Source organism: Larus michahellis, chromosome 5, assembly GCF_964199755.1.
Source record: "Larus michahellis chromosome 5, bLarMic1.1, whole genome shotgun sequence".
Taxonomy (NCBI): domain Eukaryota; kingdom Metazoa; phylum Chordata; class Aves; order Charadriiformes; family Laridae; genus Larus; species Larus michahellis.
In genome coordinates this window covers 16,238,211-16,264,413 of record NC_133900.1, presented here as the reverse complement: position 1 = coordinate 16,264,413, position 26,203 = coordinate 16,238,211, and the positions used below count along the sequence as shown (strand labels likewise).

General features: G+C 41.7%; 2 protein-coding genes across 2 annotated transcripts in view; one reads left to right on the top strand and one right to left on the bottom strand.

Moving 5' to 3' along the window:
- MGAT4D (MGAT4 family member D) overlaps positions 1–3,270 on the bottom strand; it is a 36,365-nt gene extending 33,095 nt beyond the window's left edge. Inside the window, exon 1 of the mRNA XM_074588507.1 lies at positions 3,180–3,270. Coding sequence (XP_074444608.1) covers positions 3,180–3,270 — 91 coding nt within the window. The remainder of the gene's footprint in view (positions 1–3,179) is intronic.
- A 6,216-nt stretch (positions 3,271–9,486) lies between these two features.
- On the top strand, positions 9,487–17,542 carry ELMOD2 (ELMO domain containing 2). Its single transcript, XM_074588918.1, has 9 exons — positions 9,487–9,562; positions 9,823–9,970; positions 11,226–11,254; positions 12,593–12,687; positions 13,510–13,639; positions 14,601–14,734; positions 15,353–15,421; positions 16,607–16,740; positions 17,168–17,542. Exons 2-9 carry the CDS (start codon positions 9,826–9,828, stop codon positions 17,323–17,325), a joined length of 894 nt encoding a protein of 297 aa, XP_074445019.1. The 5' UTR covers positions 9,487–9,562; positions 9,823–9,825; the 3' UTR covers positions 17,326–17,542.
- The last annotated feature ends 8,661 nt before the right edge of the window (positions 17,543–26,203 follow it).

Sequence of the window (26,203 nt, the reverse complement as noted above, 5' to 3'; positions counted from 1 at the left end):
CTTGCTAATAGCAGCATGTGTTCACAAACACTCTAGAGGATGTCGGAGGAATCACCGTGCAAGTTTAGACAGCGTCAGGCTTTGCTGAACATCTAGTGATTACCAATTGTCACCGTAATTTTCTCTCTTCTTGGTTTCTGCCACAAAAATATCAGCCTATTTAAAAGGAAACCTCTGCTTATATTTATAAAGCAATGGAAAAAGTGACTATGAAAACATCTTTGTAAGGATAGTTAAAAATATATAATGTTATCCACAATACCTGAAGTCTGGTGACTTTGGTAATTCTGAACTTAATCATTTTTAAGTGCATGGGTGATGCAGGAGCATCTTCCCTGCCATGCCAGTTCAAGTTACCTGTACTCGAGTTAAGTCTCCCAACTGCAAGTCAACACGCGGGCTGCCCTGGGCAGTTAGAAGCAGTACCAAACAGCCAATTATTTACTGCTGTCATTGACAGCAAACACATTTCAACTCAAATCTCTGAAGCTCACTAGCCCCTTGGTATAACGTGTAAAGGTCGCTGGCTTAAGCTATTGATTTTTATTTGCACAGAAATCGGGACAGAGCCAATACCTGATTTACACTTCAAGGGCTGCAGGCAGACCGATCAGTATTTTACAGGGCTATTAGACACTTCTCATATTATGGAAGTACTTAAGTCTTGAGGTAGGATGCCCTGTCCTAGTTGCACAACAAACACAAAAAAAGATTATTTGTTATCCCAACATCACTATAATCCAAGAAACAATAACTGGATAGAAACCGGAAGGCGCACTGCAGACTACTGCTGCTTAGTGCGCTGTGCTGGAGTCAAAGATCAAGAGCAGCGTAAACGTTTTAACGTGCAAAGCAGAGGAGGAAACTGAAATAAAAGATTTACCCAATGTGTGGAAGAAAATGAGCCAAAGAACATCTGACAAGTGAGCGAAAGAGATGGGAGCTGACAAGCTGAGACAGCCCTTGACCTCTCAGTGACAGGTGGGATAAGTGAAAAGGGCATTAGAAAAGAAAATAAACATCAGTTTGAGATGCGAGAAAAGTGGGACCTCCTGTAGGGCTCTAGGCATGCCAGTGGAGAGGCAAGGTCAGCAGCGCGGAAGGGAAGAGAGCTTTAACAATAAGCAGAGGTATCTGTCTGTTTTCAGAGAAAAAGATTAATTTCAAACCACCTTCTTAAGCAGATACTCTGTGACAACAACAGACCATTAGTTCGTTTACTCCCAATGATTCTCTCTCCATGCAAAAAGGTAACAACATTGGGCTGTTCCCGAATTTTCTAGATGGATAGAAGGCTTTTGCCGTCTACCACCACCCGGGAGCAAAGACTATCTTTCCAGCTAAATAAACTTAATTCAAAGTCATTCACCACATGCTGTTACCTCCTCCTTTAGTTATGAGTATCAACTCCTTATTTACATATTTGTGAGATTTACCAAGCTTTGGAGGGAACGTGTCCCTGAACACTACGTATTTACATTTTTCATGGTTAAAAGCTTGTTAAGAAAACAGGTGCTAATAATAATAATTAGGAAAATGATAACATCTGAGAGGAATTAGTTACTCTGTTTACTGTGGAGGAGGAGACAACTGTGGAAAGAGAAAAGTTAAAACAACACGTATAAATATTTACCACCACACATACTACCCTCCCCCCAAAAAAAGCCCCAACAAAAAAGAAAACCCACAAACCAAAACACCCCAGCATGGAACACCAGCAGAGAAAGGCCCAGAAGAAAGCAGAATGAAAATGGAATTTCAGCAACGAGGAGTCACAAAATACGAGTCACAAGATAACATGGTGATAGGGGTGGTAACTGCGGATGGGACAAACGCTTTCATTCTGTCATCTCTTGGATCTTAGTTTCTTAAGACACACCCTTTTATTTCTGTTTCTCCTTCCCCACTCCGAGCAGGATTGCCACTGAGAAAAGTGTCAAAGTGTTGTAGGATAGACAACCACGTAGCTGGCAAGAAATGATAAAGGCAGGAGGATCAGCACGGTCTCCACTCTATTCAATACTCCCTTGCGGGGCCACGATTTCTACTGCCGCTTCTATTTGTTACAGAAAAAATTAAGATAAATAAATTAACAGCTAGTCGGAGTGCTGTCTTCATCCCAGAAGTTCCTAATTGGCTTATTCTAATTCTTCTGCATCTACAAAACCAGACCTTTTGTAATGGTGTACATAGGAAGCACGTAAGGATCCACTCTCACCCCAAGCAAACTGCCACGTAACAAGCTGCATCCGCAGGCCTCACAGGTACTACTTGGAGACATCTTCTAATTTATTTCCAGAAAATAACAGCAGTTTTATCTTTCCTATGTAGACTCAGAGAATCTTAGACCCGGCTTTCTGTAGATCTATCCACCATATGCCACCTACGTAACCTATTAAAAAGATATTATGTAATTTCAAAGTTTATAAATAAAAATATAAAAACTCGGGTGTTTTTTTCTCTAGATTGAACATTGCGTTCTGGCGCCAGAAAAGCGGAAAAGTGACTGTACACGAGGCACAAATACAACTGCAAAAAGGATAATGGTCCTCCCTGAGTAGTATTCCGAACAAGAACACTTCAGAAGTGACAGCCACGGCGATAACCTTCAGACTTGCTCTTTCCATCCTAACACAGGAGGGTTGTTAGCAACTTTTAGTATTATTATTTTCTTAAATTGGGGTGGGGTTTTTTTTAGAACCGGACAGGTTTGACCCAAGGACCCAGTCCCGTCAGCTGCTAGGCAATCCGGTAACCCGGTGCCCATAAGCCACGACCCTGGGGGACAGGCGAGACCCGCACCCTCAGCCCTTCGCGGGGACGAGCCTTCCACCGCTCCCGGTTCCTCTTTCCCCGAGGCTGCCGCCGAGCCGAGGGCTAGCGGGGGCGGGCTGCGGGGCAACCCGGACTAACGCCCCGACCCGAGAGGCCGAGAGCGACGGAGCACGGGTGTCCCCTCGCCCCATCCCCGGGACGGGGGAACCGAAGCTCCGGGAAGGGACGGACGCTGCCACAAGCCGGTACCGCCGTCAAGCGGCCGCTCCGGACGAGCGGACCCCGGCCGTCGGAAGGGAAGGCGAGCAGGTGCCGCCGGGTCGCTCGCCCTTCTCGTTTCGCCCGGTGCCCGCTCTCACCTCGGGTCCCCCTCGGTACCCCCCAGTTCGGGTGTCCCCTCTCACCTCGCGTCCTCTGCCACACCGCGTACCAGAAGAAGGGGAAGGCGACACCGACGCACAGCACCGTGAGGAGGGGACCGAGCCGCAACCGCATCTCCCGGCGGGGGCTCTAGCCCGCTCGCCCCTCGGCGGTTGCCTACTCGCCCAGCCGCCGGCTCCCGGCCAACTGCCGGCCGGGCGTGTCCGTGCCGCGCTAACCTGCCCGCCTCCGGGGCCCGGGGGACACGTCCCCGGGCCGGGGCGACGGGGGAGGGCATGCCCCGGCCCGGACCCGGGCCGGGGCATGCCCTCCCCCGTCGCCCCGGCCCGGGGACGTGCCTCGTCGCCCCGGCCCGGGGACGTGCCCCCCACCCCCCGTGGCCCCTGTCCCCCCCGCTTCCCCTCGAGGCAAATCTAATGATGCCTTTATTTGCATATTGCTTATAAGATGGTATCAGGAAGCCGAGCCGCGGCAGCGTAGAATTAAAACACGCGCCCGGGGCGGCGGCAGGTAAAAAGAAATCTGTTACGGGGACACGGTTTTAACAGAATTTTAACAGAATTTTAACAGAATGGGGCGGGGGGAACCCCTGGTTTTCATACCTGGTGGGGCGGCTTTCGCTCTGTCGCGGTCGCTACCTGCTCGCAAATGTAACGCACAGGCGCACGCAGCCATTCCACACCTGCGATAAAGAAAATACGGTGTGTTGGAAAGATGTAACTTCCCGTCTTACAGCGAAACCCCTAAATCGTGTGGAATAGCGTCGTGTCAAGCAAACCGAACGCCGGTGCCCGGGCACAAGCGTGCTGGAGTCCTAAGGTGAATGCCGCCTTCACGTGCCGCTCCTTACACTGCCAACAAAGTAACTGCGGCCTTTTTGGAAAGCTGATCTCGGCCTCCCCAGATTGTACATTGCTGCTTTTGAGAGGTTGGCGTAACCTTCCCGCGTTTGAATGATGATATGGATGGGTTTACTTCCCTGTTTACTAATTACTTTGAATTATAAATGTTATTATTCATTAATAATGCAGGAGGCTGCTAATAGCCTGCATCAGCATACAAATGGAGAACTAAAAATCTGAGTATGGCTCCATGAATCACTGCGAAACCTTGAGTTAGACCTTACTATTCCTGATCTGTACTCATTCACTCAAAACTGCCCTCCCCCTTCTGTTTCTGACTGTATCTTTGATATTTTTACTGACAAATCTTCTTTAAGCTACACTTCGACTATATACTTGTAATTTTTCATATTAACCAATGTGATTATGACTCAATCCGCTTATGCTGGTGCCTCCTCATCACCATTTCCCTCTCCAAGTTAACAAACTAAAAGCTCAAGGCACTACTTTTATTGGAGGATCAATGTAGACTTTGGCACATTTGCAGTAAAATAGAGCTTTAGAACTATCTGTTACAAAGCGAAAGCGAACGTGTAAATGATGTGGTCAAGCATGAGGGCTACTGAAGATATCAGAAAGCTAACACACACTTAATTTTAGCTTCTTTTCAGAGCCAGTAAAAAAAAATAATAATCCAAACCCATCACATAGTTCCAGAAACTTATAACAGACCTACACACTGTACAGGGAATGTCTGCGGAGACCACCACTGAATGCATTAGATGTCATTTATTAAGGCTGATGCTAAAGCAGAAGCGGTTACTCAGACGTGCTGAGCTGTGGTGATCATTTACTTAATGCTGACTTCTTAGACTAGCACATTAACTTAGAATGAGGTAGTGCATTAACTGTTCCTCAAAAAAAAACAAATCAAAATACCTAATCACTGAAAATGTCATGAACTTCCACTGCCTTGGGACCTATTTGCAAATAGGCCCTCCTTCTTGCTTCATACTCGCCTAATCTCTTTCTCTCAGTGTTGTCCTCATATGTTATTTCATATCACCAAGAACTGTACAACTGGAATAAGATGATAAGATGCGTGGGGCTTTTTTTTTTTTGGGGGGTGGGGGTGGTGGTGGTGTTAAATGTTTCAGACCAGTTCTGCCTCCCAGCAGCAGACTTTCTGCGTTTTTGGCAAACCAATCATCTTTTAAAAATACCGTGTAGAACACATGGCTGAGTAATCTCTAATACCTGGGCTAAGCAAGTCATTCAATGGACAAGTTCCACCGAGGCAGCTCACCTGCAATAAAGAGTTTCTAGGTGTGTCCTCATGCTCTGTCACTGAATGTCTTTTCTTCCTAAGATGACTGTCTCACGTTTTCGATACTGTTCTCACACATCTGCGCGAATGCAAGAGTAGAGATAAGAAACATTAAAATAAATATTTGACAAAATACAGGGTCACAGGTGAAACAAGTAATGGATTGTTTTGCATGTGGGTTGCAGCTGTCCTTCATCCACAAGGGCACATGAACAAATAGCTACCAGTAACAATGGGTAATAGTCACTGCCGTGGAAAGTTTTCTGATTGCGTAGAGATCCAACTGATATTGCTGGTTAAAGTCACCTTTTATTTGCCCCGCTGTCACCTAAGAAATGTAATTGTAAAAGGTAAACAGTAGGTCATTATCTTTCCTCAACCAAAGTCTCTATGAAGGTAGTGCTGGAAGGCAACTACTGAATGCAAATGAGGAAGCTATAACTTTTTTTTCTTAAGCTACCACTTTATATTTTTGACCTAATATAATTTACGAATTGACTGAACATGATGATACAGAAGCATCTTGCATGATTCAAGTGCCAACATTTGCGTCAAATCAAACACGCTCGCAACTGGATCGCTCGGTTCTGTAAAGAACCCAGTGAAGCTTCAAGTCAAGTGTTTAGGCTTACTTGATATACATCGAAAAAGATGATCAAGTTTGGAACTTAAAGAGAAATTAATATACCTGAAATTACCGAGTTTGGTATAATCACCTTTATCTTCTGCCTTATTTACAGTAAATAAGCTCTACATCTTTTTAATAACAAGTTATAAAAAGCTGTGAAAAGAACTGTCAAAAACACATGCTTTAATATTTTTAAATAAATAAATGTAATTGGTTACAGATCTTACCTTAAAATACAGATTTAGTAAAGAAAACCTTGTATGAGCAAAAAAAAAGTATAAGCTAGGTTAAAACTTGCATCTTTTAAACTCTCACCTTTCAGAAGTGCTTTAAAACAAGACCTTAAAAATTTTCACGCTTACCTCAGAAAGTCTAATTATAAAACAGAGAAGTATTTTGCAATGTATTGTCAATACCGGATACTCTACACATCAGTCCTGGAAACTGGAAGCAAAAAGAATCGACTGAGAAAACAACGATCATGTATTGCGTGCATTATTGTTACAGTAAAGTTTAAGAATGTCATAAACCAAAACAGGAAGTGTAACAAATTCTGAAACCTGTAGTAAAAGAAGTCACTTTGGTTCTTAACAATCCATACAAAAAGGATTTTCTATTTAGGTATAAAAATAACATGGAAAAAAATTAATGATATTGATATGATTAATATGATGGCTCAACGTCCAGATGGAGATCAGTGACAAGGGGTGTCCCTCAGGGGTCCATATTGGGACCAATACCATTTAATATCTTCATCAATGACATGGACAATGAGGTCCAGTGCACCCTCAGCAAGTTTGCAGATGACACCAAGCCAAGTGGTGCAGTTGACATGCCTGAGGGAAGGGATTCATCCAGAGAGACTTGGACAGGCTTGAAAAGCGGGCCTGTGTGAACCTCATGAGGTTCAACAAGGCCAAGCACAGGGTCCTGCACCTGGGTCGGGGCAACCCCCGGTACTGATACAGACTGGGGGACGAAGGGCTTGAGAGCAGCCCTGCTGAGAAGGACTTGGGCGTACTGATGGATGAAAAGCTGGACGTGAGCCAACAACATGCACTCGCAGCCCAGAAAGCCAACAGCATCCTGGGCTGCATCAAAAGAAGCATGGCCAGCAGGTCGGGGGAGCTGATTCTGCCCCTCTACTCTGCTCTGGTGAGACCCCACCTGGGGTACTGCATCCAGCTCTGGAGCCCTCAGCACAGGAAAAACATGGACCTGTTGGAGCTGGTCCAGAGGAGGACCACAAAGATGATCAGAAGGATGAAACAGCTCTCCTGTGAGTACAGGCTGAGAGACTTGGGGTTGTTCAGCCTGGAGACAAGAAGGCTCCAGGGAGACCTTATTGTGGCCTTTCAGTACTTAAAGGGGGCCTACAGGAAAGATGGGGACAAACTTTTTAGCAGGACCTGTTGCAGTAAGACAAGGGGTAATGGCTTTAAACTAAAAGAGAGAAGATTTAGACTGGATATAAGGAAAAAAATTCTCACAATGAGGGTGGTGAAACACTGGCCCAGGTTGCCCAGAGTGGTGGTAGATGCCTCATCCCTGGAAATGTTCAAGGTCAGGCTGGACAGGGCTCTGAGCAACCCGATCTAGTTGAAGACATCCCTGGTCGTTGCAGGGGGGTTGGACTAGATGACCTTTCAAGTTCCCTTCTGACACAAACTTTCTATGATTCTATGATATGAAGCTGTTTAATCAATTAAAAGATGCAACGGAAAGTGAAACTCTTGAAGCAAGAGGAAGGTTTTATTTTGGTATACATCAACAAAAGCCTCATCAGCTACAAATTTCTCTCAGTGTTCTTTGCACAGGCCCACACTTTAAGGATGCACCTGCTGGACTTCCTAAGTAATTCCGGTAGCTCACAAACTATCTTAGAGCAATCCATGCGTGGGCATAAAGACTGACAGCAAGGACCTGACCACCCTCCCGTCGCTTCATGCTGTTACAACTCCTCCGCCTTCCCAACATCAAGCTGTAACACCCAGCTGCTGCTGAGGCCAGGATTCTCCTGATGACAAGCTTTCGGCCTTGCTGTGTTAATACCGCAGCAGCAGCAGTGCTCTGACAAATCATCAGATGGGAGGTGCAGCGCAATCTTTTTTTCCTGATCTGGATTATTTGCTTAGAGTTGTTTCCTGTACAAGTGAGTTGGGAGCTGTAGTTTAGCCAAGTCCTGCAATACAGACAAGTTTCTTCCTTCCAATTTCTTTTATCAGTTCTTAGGCACTGGATGTTTGGCATTTATTGAAGATACTTTATAGTTTTTGGCTATCTTGGACTGACTCATATGTAGGTGACGTGATAGAACCATCATGCCATCCTGCCACCAAGTAAAAATACTTTTTAATAAAGAGAAATATGTTTATTTTCATCCAGTAGCACTCCGATGCTTTAAATGTCAGTTTACTTACTTAAGTTACACTGAAAAAAAAATGACCACCTGTTGCCTCTTAACATGCACCAGCTCTCCTCATGGTTTTTAAGAGTAGGAACTAAATAACTGAAATAACTGAAAATAACTGAAGTTCACATATCAATGATTCACCCACATGAAACTCTGCACCCCTACGAGTGTAAAAATCCAAAGGGAGGATGCCAAATGTGTTGGTCCATCCTCTAAAATCCTCTGTGGGACACAGGCCACCAGACCTGCTGCGTGGCTTTTGATTCTGTGTAAAAGGTACTTCAATTTCCTCATATTAAAAAACGTACCAGAATGTGGTCAAGCAAGTCCGTCAGCTCCCTTTCAAGCCTACAAATTTTGCATACAATTTTGAGCAATAGGAATTCCTCCTGCTGTCCTCAAAGGAACTGTTCAACCCATGTTTAGTGAAATAATAATACAATGGAAGCAGTGACGGGAACTAAATGAAACACTTAGGCTGAAACCTCCGTTCAGCAATGGCAAAGCAGGATCCATGGCAAAGCACTCCTCCTTAACAGCATTTAGCTTAAGTAAATTCATAACATCTTTCTGATCAGCGTTGCCTTCAGCTATAGCGGTGGCAAGCAGCAAGTCCTCAAGCGGTTTTGTAAACACCTCAACAAGCACACGCAATCCCCAGCTGTATTTTGTGAGGCATCACGCACGAGGTGATGGCGTTAACTAGGGAAACGGGACGCTGATTTTTGGCCCAGGTACGAGCCAGGCTGCCTGTACCAACTGCCCGGTTAGCGCCGGCGTCAGCCCTGAAGTGAGCGGCGTGCCCCGGCTGGCTGGCCATGACTGGCCAACTAACATGTCGGGCGAGGGCCTCTGTGCCACCACCTAGGGCGGCACCACACCTGCCACCTGGGCCCGCGCCTCCCACACCTGGCTAGCAGCCCAGGCCTCTGGGCTCTCGGGGCAGGAGGCGCTTTACCCGAGCCAGGCCGCCCGCTGAGCACACCGCTGCCCGGGGCTCCCTCCGCAGGCGGCGGAGGGAGCGGAGCCGTTACGGCCCTCCGAGGAGCGCGCGGCAGAGCCGTTAACGGCCGCCCGGCCGGGGAAGGCGCCTCCCACCCGGCACTTCCGCCCCGCCGTCACTTCCCGGTGGGGGGAAGGCGGCTTCCGGCGGGAGGATGCGGGGGGCGGCCGGGCGCCGCTAGCTGGCCGCTACGGTGGGCGCCGGGCGGCCGCGCCGGGGCAGGGCCGCGTAACGGCTGCCGCCCAACGGCTGCCCGGCCTCGCGGTGGGGGGCGGGGCGGGGCGGCGCCGACCGTTAACGGCTCGCGGCTGAGGGGGAGCCGGCCCGCGGCGGGCGGTGCTGCCCTCCGGAGGGGAGGGCGTTTTCGGGCGGCGGTAGCGGGGCTGAGGGGAGGGGTAGGGGCTGCCGCCGCCGCCGCGACCCCGCTGCTAACGCCGGGCTTTCCTCCCGCAGAAGATGTTGGTGTACTTCTGGGGGTTCCTGTACAGCAACTACGTTCGGTTTTGGCTGAAGTGGATCTTGCGGCTGCTGACTCGGAAATGCGAATTGCAGCGTGTCTTTGATGGCTCGAAGGCAGGGGCGCAGCGGACGCTGAGCATAGGTAATCACAGAATCATAGAGTGGCTCGGGTTGGAAGGGACCTCGAAGATAGAATCAATCACAGAATCATTTAGGTTGGAAAAAGCCTTTAAGATTTTTGAGTCCAACCGTAAACCTAACACTGCCAAGTCCGCCACTAAACCATGTCCCCAAGTGCCACATCTACACGTCTCTTAAATACCTCCAGGTCCCCTGCCCTGGGCAGGGACACCTCCCACTAGACCAGGCTGCTCAAAGCCCCATCCAGCCTGGCCTTGGCCACCTCCAGGGATGGGGCATCCACAGCTTCTCTGGGCAACCTGTGCCAGTGTCTCACCACCCTCACAGGAAAGAATTTCTTCCTAATATCTAATCTAAATCTGCCACTTTCAGTTTAAAAGCATTACACCTCATCCTATCACTACGCTCCCTGATAAAGAGTCCCTCCCCATCTTTCCTGTAGCCCCCTTTAGGTACTGTAAGTGGCCGTAAATTCTCCCCTAGGACTGGTTTAGATCTTTAGAATCGTTGTGAAAAGCAATCGTTGGAAACCAGTTACTTCTCCCAAGTGCAGGGTGCATCCCCTCAATCATGTTTTCACAGTTCTCTTCTTCTTGGCTATTCTGTGAGAACTTTAAATCAGAATGCCAGATCTAGTTTCCTTGCCTGCTTCCAGTTAGCTTCAAAAACTGAATCAGAAATCTGATATTTTCTCTCAGTGTCTTCCCAACACTTTGTGTATGTTCTTACTTTCCTCTTACTAAAAAAGCCACACAGAACAGACGTGAATGCATTTGGGGCAGGGGGAAAGGAGGAAGAATGATTAAATGCACAATTTTGCTTGAGGCAGAATTTTGATCTAAAATAGTAATTTAAGAAACTATTTAGTTTTTGCTGTTTTAACAGTAGCTTGACTTTGCTTCAGTAATAAACACAAAAACATTTCTAAAAATGGAAAATATCAGTCATATTTTTGTCTTGTCACCTTTTCAAATTTGTGTTTGTACATGTAATTGATCAATGTTTTAAAAAAAATCCAAGTCTATTTTCAGGATTGTACTCAGGGGTTATATATAAAAAAAAAATCTATATAAATTAAGACTTTCAGTTACCTGATACCTGTTGATTTTAAGATTGAGTCATTTTTTTTATTAACTACTTGAATAAAAGGGATGCAAAATTTTATAATACTTACATGCCGCAGGAACACCTATTGTCAGTTTTTTGAAACAAGTCCGTTCAATTTAACCGTGACATTTACTTTTTTTGTATTGCAGAACATTCACTGGCATCATCAAAGAATAAGGTAAAAGATACCGGAGATTAAACTGTAATAAAACCTTCTTTCAGAGACAGATCCCAGAAAAGAACACGTGCGTTTGCTTTTTGAGGGTGGAGGAAAGTAGAGGAATAAAAGGCAGAGAGGAGAGAACAGCATTTTGGGTTCTGTATGCTAGGGTTGGTCGAGGTTTCTCAAAAATGACCCCATGGCCCTTCAAGGGTTTGTTTCCATCTCTCTGAAGGATTACCTGCTCTTCAGCAGCAAGTCAGACAAACCGTGATACAGAGCTTCCATTCTTGGAGAGGGTCAGTTCTCCCGGTCACAGCGATCTACAGAGAGATGATACCGATAAAGCAATTAAATGCAGCGTATACAGTAATGCTTGGAATTGTTTAAAAAAAGCATAATGCAAGTTTACAGGTGGACATTTAACTGACAAGTTTGTCCCGTTGTTCTGCAGTGGTTAGACATAAGCTAACACTTCAAACCCTCAAATTTGTGTATCGAACAAAACTTTTCTTCTTTAGACAGTGAGGGGGCTGCATTCTCCCTTTTTCTAGCTGATCACTGCAATGTGATGTTTGTTGAGAGAGAATTAGTAACTGCCACAAGCATCTTTGTTGCAGTAGAGCACAGTATGGGTGGGTCTTTTAGCATCTCTTAATTAAATGATTATATCAAATTGATTAATATTCAGTTTTAAAAGAGTTAACCTTTTGCTTTACTGAAATGAAGCAGCTTTGGTATTAGCATAAGTTGGACTAAAGAATGCATCGTGACCATAAAAAGTTGATACAACAAATTGTTGTGAAGTGATTTTAGGTGGGCAGTGTATAATTGTAATTACTAGTATTTGCTCTTTAGAAGACTAGCAGAAGAAGAATAGCAGAACATGAAGTTCTTTTGTTTCATCCCAGCATTGAAACCTCAAGTTTGTTAGTTCCCTGTCTCCTGACTCTGAAGCATTATTTCCTTATTGAAGTTCTATCATTTTTGCTACTCAATAGCTGCATTTGTTTCAAATGGATTAGGAAGAACATGTTTCAGTTCAGCATTTGAAAGCAACCAACCACCTAGACTTAGCAACTCTTGCACTTTTTATTTATTCTTTATGACACTCCTGTGTAAAGATTGTTGCTTACAGTCTGACAGAGTTACAAGTTATGCTTGTATGTAATTATCGCAAATATTTTATATGCGAGTGGAGTCCATTTATTGTAAACATTTGCAATAAATTGACTGTTCTCCTTTTATAGTAAAGAATGCATACATGGCAGATATACAGAAGCTGAGAAATAAGAATAAAGCAGATAATAGATTTCTACGTTCCTCATGAGGTCTTTTACTGTGTTAACTTCCTAGGTTTTAAGAAATGCTGTACATGTTGAGGAAGCTGAAGTGGAGAAGTGTGTCAGAGATGTAATGAAAGAAAAGAAAATTGAACAGAAGGATACAGGGTACGTTTAGAACCCAAACATAAGTTCTTCATGGCAGACAATTTTGACTTCTTGGCACGTTCTTGCAGTTGCTTAATCTGATACAATATTTAGGCCATTCGGCACAAATCTTTAGAACGAAATTAGAAAATAAGGTACGGTTATGTCCTCTTCAGTTCTAGAAAATAAATTGCAAAGTTTTAATTGACATGGATTTGGGATAACTGCAACTCTATCTTGCCGTTCCCTTCTCTTACTCCTTATTTCCAAGTAACATGATTATCGCATAGGTTGATTACATGAACTATGCGATTGCTTAGATATATTTGAGAGAGTATAGTGATGCCTGATTAATCTTTGCATTCATCTGCATAAGTAATTATGAGCAATTGAGAGGCAAAATTGTGAACAGTCAAAACTTAAATGCTTCTTTGAAGCTATGAGCATTTCTGACAAAGTTACACTTTAAGACTTAATAAAAAGTTTGGGGGTAGGTGAAGATATAGGGGTCAGGGTGATAGATGGAGTTTTCTTGTGTCATCACAGATTTTTAGCTAAGTTATTTTTTATTTCCATAATTTAAGTGAATAGGGCATGACTGTGCAGCACTAGAATCAGCTAGAGGTTTGGTGGTTTTTTTTTTTTTAAGTAGAAATAAGATCCATAAAACAATATACTTAACCAATATACTGTAGTTTGAAAGGTAAACATAAAGCACTTCCTAATTCTAGTGTTTATGTTAAATTAACATCAGAAAGGCCTTAGCTGGTAGTTCAGGCAAGAATTTATGGTTAACTGTGCCTCTTTATAGCAACCGTGTGTGGTGTTTTGTTATTATTTCAGGTTTAAGACAAATCTGCATATATCCTTACTGCAGATATCGGGTTATAAAAAACTTTATTTGAATGTGGAAAATCTGAGGAAGGTCCCGTATGATTCGGATAACGAAGAACATGAGGAACAGTTAATTGAGGTGAAAATAATCTTTTAAATACAAAAGCTATTTATTTGGGCTTTTCCCCCCCCGCCTCCAAGTCCAAGAGCTTGAATTAACTTAATTTGTTGGTAGTATTCTTACCAGGTGGCCTATTTAAAGCTCTTTTCTGCTTGTGAACTGCTAAGCCATTATAGAAGCAATACAGTAAAATACAACATCAAAGCCAAACAAATTAATAAACTAGAATTACTTGCACTAGGATTATTTTGTGTGAGATCAGACATAACAACAACATAGAAGTAGCAAAGTAATTTTGTAACAGATCCCTGAAGGATTGTAACTAAAATGATATTTAACCTTATGCACACGTCTAACTTTGTAAAACAATAATTACTAAATAAAAAAAGACACTAGTGTTTTCTTATTACTGCATCCCAGTCAATGTCAAAGAGGATAGTTTAATGCCGGAAGAGAAAAACTATCAGTAATGTATTTTAGGTAACAATAAATAATGGCAAGCAAATCATATAGTACTGCTTGAGGCTTTTTAAAATAGCTTCTACTGTGCAAATATATTAGCATGTCATCTTCTTAGCATTTCTGTAATTATCTCTGCTCGCTACGCAAGTCCCAACATTGACGTGTTAAACAAGCATTCATTGAGAATTTCCGTTTCAGTTTATAGCTGTCCTATCAGAAAATGATGCATAAATTTAGTTTCTGAAGTGAAACAAGTCTTTGTTTCTTTAGTATTGATACAGTGGCTTTGTCTGTGAAGGAAAACTATCATGTTTAATGTTACATGTAATAATCTTCCTAATTGCTGAAGTAAGCCATTGTAGTATGAGTGCGGATTGCCACTAACAGAAAAGAGCAGCATGCAGATTGTATCCTGTTCCTTGGTGAATGGTTTCTAGTGTGCAGCAACAAGTGTTCTGAATTATGTGACTTGGAATACTTTAGCAGCTGTGCGTAACATGGAAGCATATTTGTGCAGCTTTGGAATTTGCTGATGCCTCATGAGAATCTGAAGGCCAGGATCACCAAGCAGTGGTGTGACATTGGCTTCCAAGGTGATGATCCCAAAACAGACTTCAGAGGAATGGGCCTGCTGGGATTAGTGAATCTGGTGTAAGTGAAAAGAAGTATTTAATTTGTTGTAACTGATTTTCAGTATCTATGTATTTTCTCTAGTTAGTGCTATTTCTAATAAAGACTGAATAGAAGCAGTGGCTTCTGGACAGTGAAAAAAAATAATCAGTATTTTCTAAATAAGTCAACATTTCTAGCAGCTACACATCTGTAAACGTGTGATTGGGTAGAGGCCAACAAGCGAAGGGAGGAACAGAAAGTTGCTTGCCCAAGACACCTTAGTGTTTTGTTCTCATATTATAGATTTGATAGGTTATAACTTAGAAAATAACTTGTCAAAAGCTTTTAAAACTCCTGAATTAATGACTGTAATGAAAAATAATCAGGTTTGCATAACTTTACTAAGTTAATTTGTGGACTTGGGGCAACTTTATATTTGATGTTCAGATCACAACAATTTTTTTTTTTTTTTACTATATTAGTTCATGCCGAATATAATTTAATTTGCTACCTTTTCCTTGGTCTTCATTTTGTGCCATTTTTCAGTACAGAGTAGTATTCAACTGTAGTTTAAAGCTACACATTTTGATGTTGAATAAATGAATTTTTTTATATGAACTTAAAAAAATAATGGAAGATCCTGTTTTACACTGCCAGGTATTTTAGTAAGCATTACACCAACGAAGCTCGTCAGATCCTTTCTCGTTCAAATCACCCAAAGCTGGGGTAAGTCACTATATAACTTTTTCTCACTTGTTCTGTGTAAGAGCTCATGTGAAGACTGCCAAATATGTGTCCTGAAAGTAAAGAGGGGAAACATTTGTGGGTTTTTTTTTTCCATTAAAGGAGGAAAAAAGGGCCAAAGTAGAAAGGCATGAGCAACTGAACACAGAAATCAGTTTCAGGCTGGGAACTATGTGCAGCTGTTTTGTTTTTTTTCCAGAATAGAGTCCTCGGGACAAAAATACTGCAAAATACTGACTTCAGTTAACACAGTGAACACCATTAACATCATAGTTAGCTTTACTTGTAATAGGCTTAGTTTAGATTTAGAAATGAATACTTATTTTTCTCCTTAACCGATCCTGTGTTGGATCAGGTTCCTTTTTTTGCTAGTTTTTTGCTCTGTACTAAATATATACAAATAGATGTTTTGTGGTTGTTCAGCTTTAACTTCGTTTTTGAAAACTTTGCGTATTAAAAGATTTAGCTCACTTTACAGCAAAATATCCTCTAAAAGCAGTCAGATGCAGAGGAAAGCTGGTAAGCCTGTGTATATCATCCCATCCAGCTAGTCCGCAGTTAACTCAATCACCTACCAAAAATGGGAGGCTTTCGTGGCTTCAATTGTAAATAATATTACCTCTTGGAAGTAGGTCATGAATAGGATATCAGAGACATTCAGATCAATTAAATCCCATAGCATTGACACAAATGAATTCCTTTTTTTCCCTTCCCCCCAAAATATTTGTTTTAACAGTCCTTTGAGAATTTCTGTTGTAGTGCTTTCTATACCACACAACAGGAAAACAGATTTTTTTTCAGCTTGAATAACAGTTGAGGTGGCCATTCCATTTATACTGCAGTGACGTTTTTGATGTCTGATTTTTAATATTCCAGCAAATTTAATGATGTCAAATGAGCAAACTGAGGTTAACGCCTTACCATCTCATTATTAACTAATGAAGGCATTTGCGATGCTGTTGTATAGGAAATTAGTGTTTTTAAAGAACTTTTACATGGTTGGATGCACCAGGGAATGGAAAGTGGTCTGTAGGCCAGAGTCAGCTTCTCAGCAAGTGTCATAGCAAAATCTGACTCTTAATCATTATCCTAATGCAGACTGTTTCAGGGAAGCTTTTAAGTCCTTTGATCCACAAGGTAAAACGTGACCTATGATTGGCATTGCAGATATTCTTATGCAATAGTTGGAATCAATCTGACAGAAATGGCGTACAGCTTGCTTAAGAACGGTGCTTTAAAGTCTCATCTGTACAACATGGTCTCTGGATCACCACAGATGGACCACTTCCATCAGTTTTACTGTAAGTACCTGTAGCTTCTTTAATACAGACCACCAGGGGGATGCCTACAACGTAGAGTATAGGGTTTTTGGAGTAAGTTTCCACTCTTTTCTCATTAGCCAGAGCAAGCTGTTTATCTTTTGGATCAGGTATTAGAAATGCGCCTGATGCTTACAGTGTTTACACTGTGCTACAGAAATATACGTCTAAGGGATACATTTGGGTGGCTTTCTATATATTAGAGACTGCAGTCTGAAAACTGAGTATTTGCAGATTTTTTTTTTTTATTATTCATTATTACAGTCCGGTAGTTTGCTATTGACCAGGGTGGAACACTCCCTATTTTAAGGGATTGAATAGAGTCTAAAGGATCATTCTAGGTCTAGCTAGATCAAGGCAGATTATTGTGGAGTCATTTTTGCAGAACAGCATTTTATTTTCTTCACAGGTTATCTGGTTTATGAGTTTGATAAGTTCTGGTTTGAAGAAGAACCAGAAAGCATTATGCACTTCAACCAGTACAGAGAGAAATTCCATGAAAAAATTAAGGGACTTCTACTGCATTGTGATGTGATACTAACCTTACAAAATACAAAGAAACCTTAACTCCTCTGCAGTCTGTGAGGTTCTGCATCAAAAATGGAATTATGCATCGGATGGAAGTTTTGCATGTTTCACCAAAAACTGCTTAACAGAATTTTATTTTATTTTTTTTTTTTACATTTAAAAAAATAATCAAAAGTCAGTTAAGAAAGCTTGGACAATCAGCCTCTGTTTACAGGTCTTTATATGCTATTCTCCAAAGGACAGCTTTTTTTTTTTTTTTTAAAAATTTGAAACAAAAACCAACAAACAAACCAACCAACACAAAAAACAACCCACGAATCTCAAGAGCCTCTGGATCGCTTGCTTTCACAATTTCTTTTATACCTCTTGGTGCAGGAACATGAAGCAGGTATTTATGCTGCATCATGTTTTCCATGAATAGGTTTTACTGTTAATTTTTAAATTAACTGTCTTTTTAAAACTTCTTTTAGTTGAAATTTCTCTGGTTTTAGACTTTGTTTTCTAGTTCTGTATATGTAGTTGATCGTTCACTCAATGTTAAATTTCTCTATAATGAAGAGGTCCATGAAGGGGATGGATTTAGTTGCTTATGATTTTGGAGAAGAGGCTTAATCCATCAACATACTAATGTACTTACTAGAAACTACTTCTGGCTAAGGAAGTTTTTTTGAATCTGTGGATTTGTACCAGCAATTTCCTATGCTTGGAAAAAAGCTTAGTTTACTAACAGACAAAAAGAACCACAAATCATCAGTGTGAGGATAAGATCCTCAGACTAAAGCTACTCCTAAAAATATTCCTACTGTAAAAATTTGCAATTCTTTCTAACCTAACTTCATCTGCTCAGGCTGCTTGACTTTGTATCTGTTGTCAGCCCTTTCTTTTAGCAGCTAATGGGGCATTCTAAGTGGGAAGTACAAGTGAGTTAGTTTAGCCCTTTGATAAAGTTCACTCATTAAAAACTGCAGTCCCTATTTTGTGAAAATAAATTCACACCTGAGTACAAGTCTCTAACAAAGATGTATTTTCCATGGAAGGGATGCAGCTACCACATGTTCCTTAATCTTGGCGTCCTCAGACAATCTAGTCAATAGGACTTCATGTCTATATTGTGACTAATTATTGCTTAAAGCAACTTTAAACAGATTTGGTATGACCATCACTTCTTTTTCTAAAACCTACTATTAAATAAGTGCCTTCTGCTTTATTCAATCAGTGTTTTAGTTTGATTCTGTAACTAGATCATAGCCTTAGAAGCTTGAGTTATTTAGGAAAGATTCTTTCGGTATACACCTAAATAGCACACAGTGGCACAAAATTTGTATGCTAGTAGAAGCTTTCATGCCTTTTTTTTTTTTTTTAAAATCATCTCAGGTAAATTAGTTAACTTCTAGACTTGATGTCCCTGAGTCTCAAACACCTCAGGATACCATTTAGGTTTCCCTGTTGGTACAGGGAAGCAGGGAGGGAGCGTTGCTTTCTGTTAACTTTTACTATGAGAATGCAGGAGCAACTTCCTGAAGAGTAGGGAAAAAAAAAAAAAACCACGAGAAGAAAAAAAACAAACACTAACCCCTTTTTGTAATGAGTGATGTTACACTACACAAGTATTAAATGTATTATTATAATATCTAATATTACATCTCCTTGGAGATAATCAAAACCCAACTGGACATGGTCCTAAGCAGCCTGCTTTAGGTGACCCTGCCTTGGGCAGGGGTTGGGCTCTGATCTCCAGAGGTGCCTTCCCACCTCTGTAATTCTGCAAGTCTGCATTGTGTACCTAGCGACTTCTTGCACTGCATCCACCCAGTTGCTTTTGATCCCTTAAATGTTGGTGATCTCTCATTTGTGAGAAAGCTTCTGATCAGGGTAGACAGTATGTATGTAGGAGGTAGTGCACTTCTCTTTTCTCTTTATGATACTTCAGATGTAGACAAGAATTAAACATGTGCAGGCTGGAGAAGGGTTTGTCTCATCTGTGTTGTGTTGATGCTAGTCTACTAAAAAAAGAGTAATGTGAAGGTGTTTGTAGGGAGAGTATTTACGGTTATGCAGTGGCTCGCGAGCTGAACCAACTAGATTAGATACAAAACTGACCAGAGGAAGCCTAGTTCTTTTGCTGCTCCCAGGTACTTGGGTCCTGTAATTCTCACCACTGAAAAAGCTGAGATCCTATGGAAAGTGTTCTGGGATTCAGGTCCTATGGCGGAGCTCCATTTCTCTGACCTTTGTAGATACTGGACATGCCTAAAATCTGAGGAAGTGGAAAGAGGACTCTTTCCCAGTGGCTGAGAGGTTAGTTGTCTGTTACTTTCTAGCCCCAGCTTCTGTAATGTTTTTCTTCATTAATAATTTTTGCTATTGCTTATAGATCTCCTTTGCAAGCAACCAGAGACTGACTTTTTGAATTTCAGAAGTAACCCCAATATGTTTAGCAGCAGCAGGAAAGGAGATCCCATTCTTATTTTCATCTACTGCTTGCTAGCAAGTCACAAAATTGCTTGAGCCATCCCTCTCAACGCTCCCTTGCGCTAGAGTCTACACCTTGCCAGCCTTGAAACTTTCGCTCAGCTCCTTGTTCACGAGGAGACTGACATTTGGCTACTGCTGAAGCTTCTAAAGCCCAACCATCAAGTTTCAGATTTCCTATTACACACCTAAGACATTTTATTGTAGAATGTAGATTGAGCCTGATGAAGAGGCATCTTCATTAGCTTTTTTTTAAAAAATCAAGGTGTGAGCTGGGAGTAAACTGTGGCAGTATACAAGGAAAAAAAGTAAACCCAACCATCGTCAGATGAGTGACATATATGGGAATGCATTAGTTTGCATGTAGTAATTAAGGTAAATATTTTTGTTAGGCTCCAGTACCCCCCTCCTCATAAACAGAATTTGCATGTAGTTTTGTACGATCAAGTAGCCCAGTCCTTCTGTGTAGGAGTCACTCACTATATGTAGACTAGTACTGGGTGTCCCTGTTTTGCACCAGCGGTAGGCTAATTGTATTATGGTGGTAGCTAGAAAATATATGGAAAAAAGGTAAATTTGTGTTTAGGAAAGGGAAGACTTAATGTTTTACTAGTCAGCGGTATTTTATCCTAACTCTGTTGTAGGGTGACAGTCCTAACGTTGTAGAAGATTCAAAATGGAGGTAGGGCACCTCTCTGCAAGTTGATGTGATCAATTTGTTTAACATCAGAATTTGTTGCTCATGGTTTATTCTAAGAGTCTTAAAACCTTGGTAAATTCTCTTGTTATTTATTAACTGTCATGTTTTAAAGTATGTATTATCTTATTAGAAATTGAAAGTACTGTTAGTTTTCTAACTTGCTGCCTCTTTAAAGCATTCACTATGTGAAAGCTTATATGCAATGGTAATTTTAGAAAAAAAAATAATCTGAAACCGAAGACAACAAGGTGGTTCTCTAAATTTTTTTGTTGATGTTGTTCCTGTAGCAACTGTTTAACAAACTACCTCCACTTTTGTTGTTTGTGTATGCTTGAAACATGGTGCCACTACATGAACAAATTAATCTGAAAATAAGAAGTTTACCATAAGCAAAAGTAAAAATCTAATCTTTCAAGTAAGTAAACACATTGCTTCTTAAGTAACCAACTTGATTGGAAAGTGATTTGAAGACAGTGCTACTTAGGAAGAAAGAAACTGAGAGTGTTTTTAAACTGGTTTTGCTTCTGGCATCTGATACAGCAGTGTAAAGAATAGGGCATTTTGTCCCAAATGACAATAAGAAAAGGCTCCGATTTAAGCACCGCAGATAAATACTTTGGGATTTTCACTCTTTGAAAGGCAAAACAAAAAAAAATGCAAACAAAAAATTAAATGCAGACACACACAAAGCTCCAAGCATTCGTTTTCCAGATTTTCTAGCCTAGTTTAAATAATCATTTTACAAAAGAATATTGGTTAGCCTTGTTTTAAGAATTATCGTGGTGAAAAAGTTTGTATTTAGTTAGGTGGGAGTTCAGCAGTCAGTATTCTTTAAAATACTGCTAGTGTGTGCGTGGCAGAGATGTAACCTGTTGTTCCTTTCTGTCATACTGGTTTTGTGTTGCTGTAGTACAATGGTGATCAGTCTTTGGACCGATGTTTCTTGTGCCAGTCTATATATTGTCGTTCTCTAGGGAAGAAAAAAACAGCCCAAGACACCTTGAGGGCAGTTTCTTCTTATCACACTGTGCTTAGGTAGCTGCATACTAATAGAAATTTCTGTTTACCACAATATAAAAGCAATAATGTAAACTGTGATGTCTGTGTAATGGAAAGAGATGTTTACAGTGGTAGCAAATAAAGAACGAGTTATTCCAAAACATTGTCAATGTTAGTGTGTTCTGGCCTGCTAGGAAACGTAACAATTTCCAGTTAGCCATGCTCTTAGAAGTTCTGTGTGATATGAGAGAAAGCTTTATCCTACCAACCTTTTTTTTTGTTTGTTTTGGGCTGGGTTTTTTTTTCAGTTGGGTAGACTTTGCTAGCTGAGGGGCTTCTCAGCCATCACCTCACTTTGTTCTACACCTGACCTGAAAGGTGGCAGCATCCCTTTTCTCAAGTTCTTTTGGTCCACACCACAGAAAGCAGACCTCACTTCCTTGATATATAGCACTTACAAAAAGCATACTGGGTTGGAAGGAGGCAGAGAGTAGCTTTGCTGAGTTTCTTTAGCTAGAGCATTACATTGCTCTCTTCAGTGATGGACCAGAATTTTGATTATGGGACATAAGAGAATATTGCACAGGTAGGCTGCCACACTCTGCTGCAACTGGTAGAGATTTATCACTGCTTTATGTCAGTAGCTCTTGAAATCCTCACTTTAAAAGAAGCTCTGTTTTAAGCTTTAAAAAGAAAAACAACACAAAAAACCCAACAAAACCCCCAAAAAACCACAAGGTTTGAAGGACCTGGAAATGAACTCATAATTGCTTGAAGTGCATGTGTTTTTGTTCAGGAGAGCAAAACTCCAGGAACAAAATTGAGATTTAGAGAAGAAGTCTGGAGAACTTTACTGGAGAAAGAAAGAGAAGCCCTGATGTGTTTTAATGTCCTTTTTTTTTTTTTTTAAACCAAGAAAATACTTTAACCTCTGTGTCTTCCATCACGCCTTCATCTCCATAAAACTATGTCAAGTAATTCATGCTGTTTTTCAGTTCCATTTGTATTTCTCAGGTAGCCTTTGTTTCTACTCCTGAATTTTAGTACATTAATAGAAGTATTTGGTCTCCAACGTGCCACTACATGAGAAGGACAGGACCTCAGCTGTAGCAATTTTTATTTCTGCAGAAGCCTAGAACAGGCCCTGCACTACAGAAACATCCCACTCCTCCAGACCCCCAATGTCAAGTTGGTCAGTTATGCAAATACCAGTTATCGTAGGAAATGGAATGAGGAAGCAGCTATTCAGGAAATGTAAATTGAGATACTGAGTACCGCAGGAAAAAGAACCAGAGGTAAACTATCTTCTGAGTCACATGCTTTGAGATGTTATCTGCCACCATTTATTGGGAGCATCTTGCACTGCAGTTTAAGACCAAGGTCCTGTATTTCATCCCTTGTACTCCCAGCACTGAAACAGTTACACAGTGACCACCACATGTCACACATTTCTATTATTAGCCATATTCCAGTTTAACATTCACTGCCACAGTTTTGTTCTAATTATTTGCTGCTGGGCTAATTTATATTTTCACCATTGAATAAGTCAGCATTTTAAATGAGCGTTAAAAGTCACAAAGTATGTAACATTTGGGTCAAGCCTATCTGCTAGCATAAAGAAATAGGAGTAACATAAAAGAAATGTTTTCTTCCAACAGAGGATAATGCTCAGTAACAGATGCGACTGCTGCGCTTCCATTCTCGCTATAAGGTTAAGCCTCGACGTGTATCCGAGCTGGTGAGCTCCGGTCCCGGCCAGCCCTCTCCCACAGCAGCAGGCATTGGTGCCAGGGTCCGGAGGAAGGCCCCAGATATTGGGACCTCGTGCTCCAGCTGAGCAACAGGACAGGGTACTAAGGCACACTCCACCATAAGCTGAGCTCACCTACCAGCCCGTAACACTGTTCCTCATTTTTTCCACAGATGTTTTAGTCTAAGCCCGACGAGTCCCTTTTTCTTACAAAAATAGATACAACAGCATCAAATATTTTTACTGTTAGTATTTCATTTCTGATAAAAGGCATCTTCTAGCTACATCATACCTCGTTATTACTGAATTACCAAGAACTGGAGCAGACATGAGATTATGGTTAAGTCACTCACAGGGATACCAGAAGTTTGGAGAGTAACAGCACTGGAACTCATTAACGTGCGCCCAGCCCAAACCGGTGTGGACTTGGCAAGGCATGCTCCACACCAGTACTACACTGGTGCAGCCACGGGTGCCATTACCCACCTATTGCTTTTCCATTTAGGCATGTTGTAGCCTTACAGCGCTTATGCACCAGCTTTGGTTTGTTGCTCTAAGTAACCTGATGGAATTCAAACTTTTCCCAACAGTTTCTTGTTGCTTTCTGTATCTGTTGGTTTACTGTATCTGCTGTCGAGAGACCCAATTATTACCACAATTTCAAAATGCTGTTGCAAGATTAATGATGAAGACCCTGCAAGGGGAGGGATCCAGAAGTGTGGAGAGCACCTAGCTGAAGAACCGGACCAGCTGCACAGCTTTCCCAGGAAAAGCACCATCTCTTTGCTTGACCAACTCTTTAAGGTTCCTCCCTTTCGCTCCCACAGCCCCTTTACATACCACACCATACCAGCCTCTGCCGTCTTCATTTATGACACACCACCTGCTGTTTGCTATAACACAAGCTCCAGCATCACTGTTTAAGAACTCCTAAGGCACTTTTCTCTTTACAACAGTTTAGATGTCAAAGTTTCAGTAGATTTAATACATCACGTAACAAGCTTTTCTGTTTGCTTGCCCAAAATTCATGTAATGCTGACCTTCACAAGTCTCAAAACACAACCCTCAGCTCTAACACCTAGAAAGCAGGAGCTGTAACGTGCTGCAGTGAAGGAAATAAGCACCATTGAACTTTCACATGCTATCAGCATCTGAAGAAATTGAAAAACAGATTGGAAAAAAAAACTTGAGAGGAATGTTTCTTTATGGCTTCTTTTCTTTTTAAACAGAGAAAATTCTACAAAATAACTTCTCACTCCTCCATTATCTGCTCTCTGTCTCTTGGCAGGCGGCACCCTGCTGCCACCAGGCGCCTACCAAGCTAGAAAAGCAGCACACATCAGTGTCCAGTCCCAGATTTCAGCTCTGAAGAGGACAAAGATTTTTATTTTTTTTCCCCAGCTGTGAGACTAACAGCCCCAACTGACCTCTACAGTTCACAGATTAAAGAGACTCTTTCTCAGAGCATACAAAGCACAAGACACTTCTAAAGCCATACTGACTTGGTTGTGTCAGCATAACTACACATACAGATAAGACTTTAAAAATAAAAATATTCACTCACATTTTCTCAAAGGTTTCACATCACCGTGTGCTGGTCAGTTGAACTCGTCTGTAGCTTTCCTCTCCTCGGCTGCCACACAGCTACTAAAGAACAGGTAACATCAGATCCTGTCATCAAATAGGCAACTGCCAGGTGGCCATTTGGTGTGGCCCTAATCAGGTGAACAGCCTCACCCAAAAAATCTGGAGGAAATCAGCTCACCTGGCTTCTACCTGTAGCAAAGCCGTTCTTAAAGGTGACCTGGCTTACACTTAGGAGCTCTGGTGATGTGATCTGGAAGGTAAGGAAGGTTACTGGAGCAAAACAAGAAGAAGTTGGCTTGTAAAATGGCTCTTGTTACACCAGAGTTGCACTCGTGGCACCTCTTCTTGTTATGGGAGCTGTAACAGCAAAATCATTTTCATGATGCGCTGTAGCCCCAGCCCTGTGGGTGGGGTGCGGAGAAAAGCTGGCAAGCCCTTTTAAGATAAAAAAAAGATTTTCATGGGTGATCCGTGCATCTCTAGGAGTGTGTAGGAGATTGCCGACAGGCTTAAATTAATTTTACCATGACAGACACCTAAAAGAGAAGCATTTTAGGGATCTGTAGACTTTAAAAGGTCATTAGGCCACTTAAGGATGTTAACCCTTAGTGCTGAAGACTTCTGTGATGACTTACTCAGTTCCCAGGCATTACAATAAAGCACTCTGCTCTGGCCTTGGCATCTTAAATTAAAACAAAGTCATAGTCTTCAAAATGGTGATTACAGCTGCAAATGAATATCATTATTTGATATGCATGTTAACCCATCCACATAGTCTCATATTCAGAAAGACTCTATTGCTTTTTCGTACTGTTATAGGTAGTCTATATATGGCTAAATTATACAGGAGAGAACTCTACTCCCAACAAAAGAAAATCAAGAGTAAACTGACAGGACAAGGGATATATGAGCAGCGCTCAGAAATTAACAGCTGTGTTTTGCAAATTAACTTTATATACACACAAATAGATGGTTAAGTTTCAAAAATGTAATTCACTGACTAGAGCACACCCTTGTCTGTTCTGTCACTGCCATCCCAGCTTACCAGGACCCTGTAAAAAACATTCTACTGTGTAAAGCCTTCAGAGTATGCTGAGTGAGCTACAGCAAGGCGCAGATGGGTTGTAAAATACCTGGGGGGGTCTTAAAAAGTCTTAACTGTTGTCACCAAATGTGAGCGCAGCAGGGAAAACTGCTTAATGAAATGGGGTAGCGTGAGAGAAGCTTGCATGGGCTGCTTATTGCAGATGGGATTAAACACATTCAAGTGTTAAACAAAACCAGGCATGGGAACAACTCGTGTTTTTCTTCCGAAACCTGGTGCTGAAGATCCAAAGTCACTTGTCTGTGTAATAAACCACCACCATCTACTTTTCCCTCTAGCATGACTTTAATAGTTAAAAACCAAA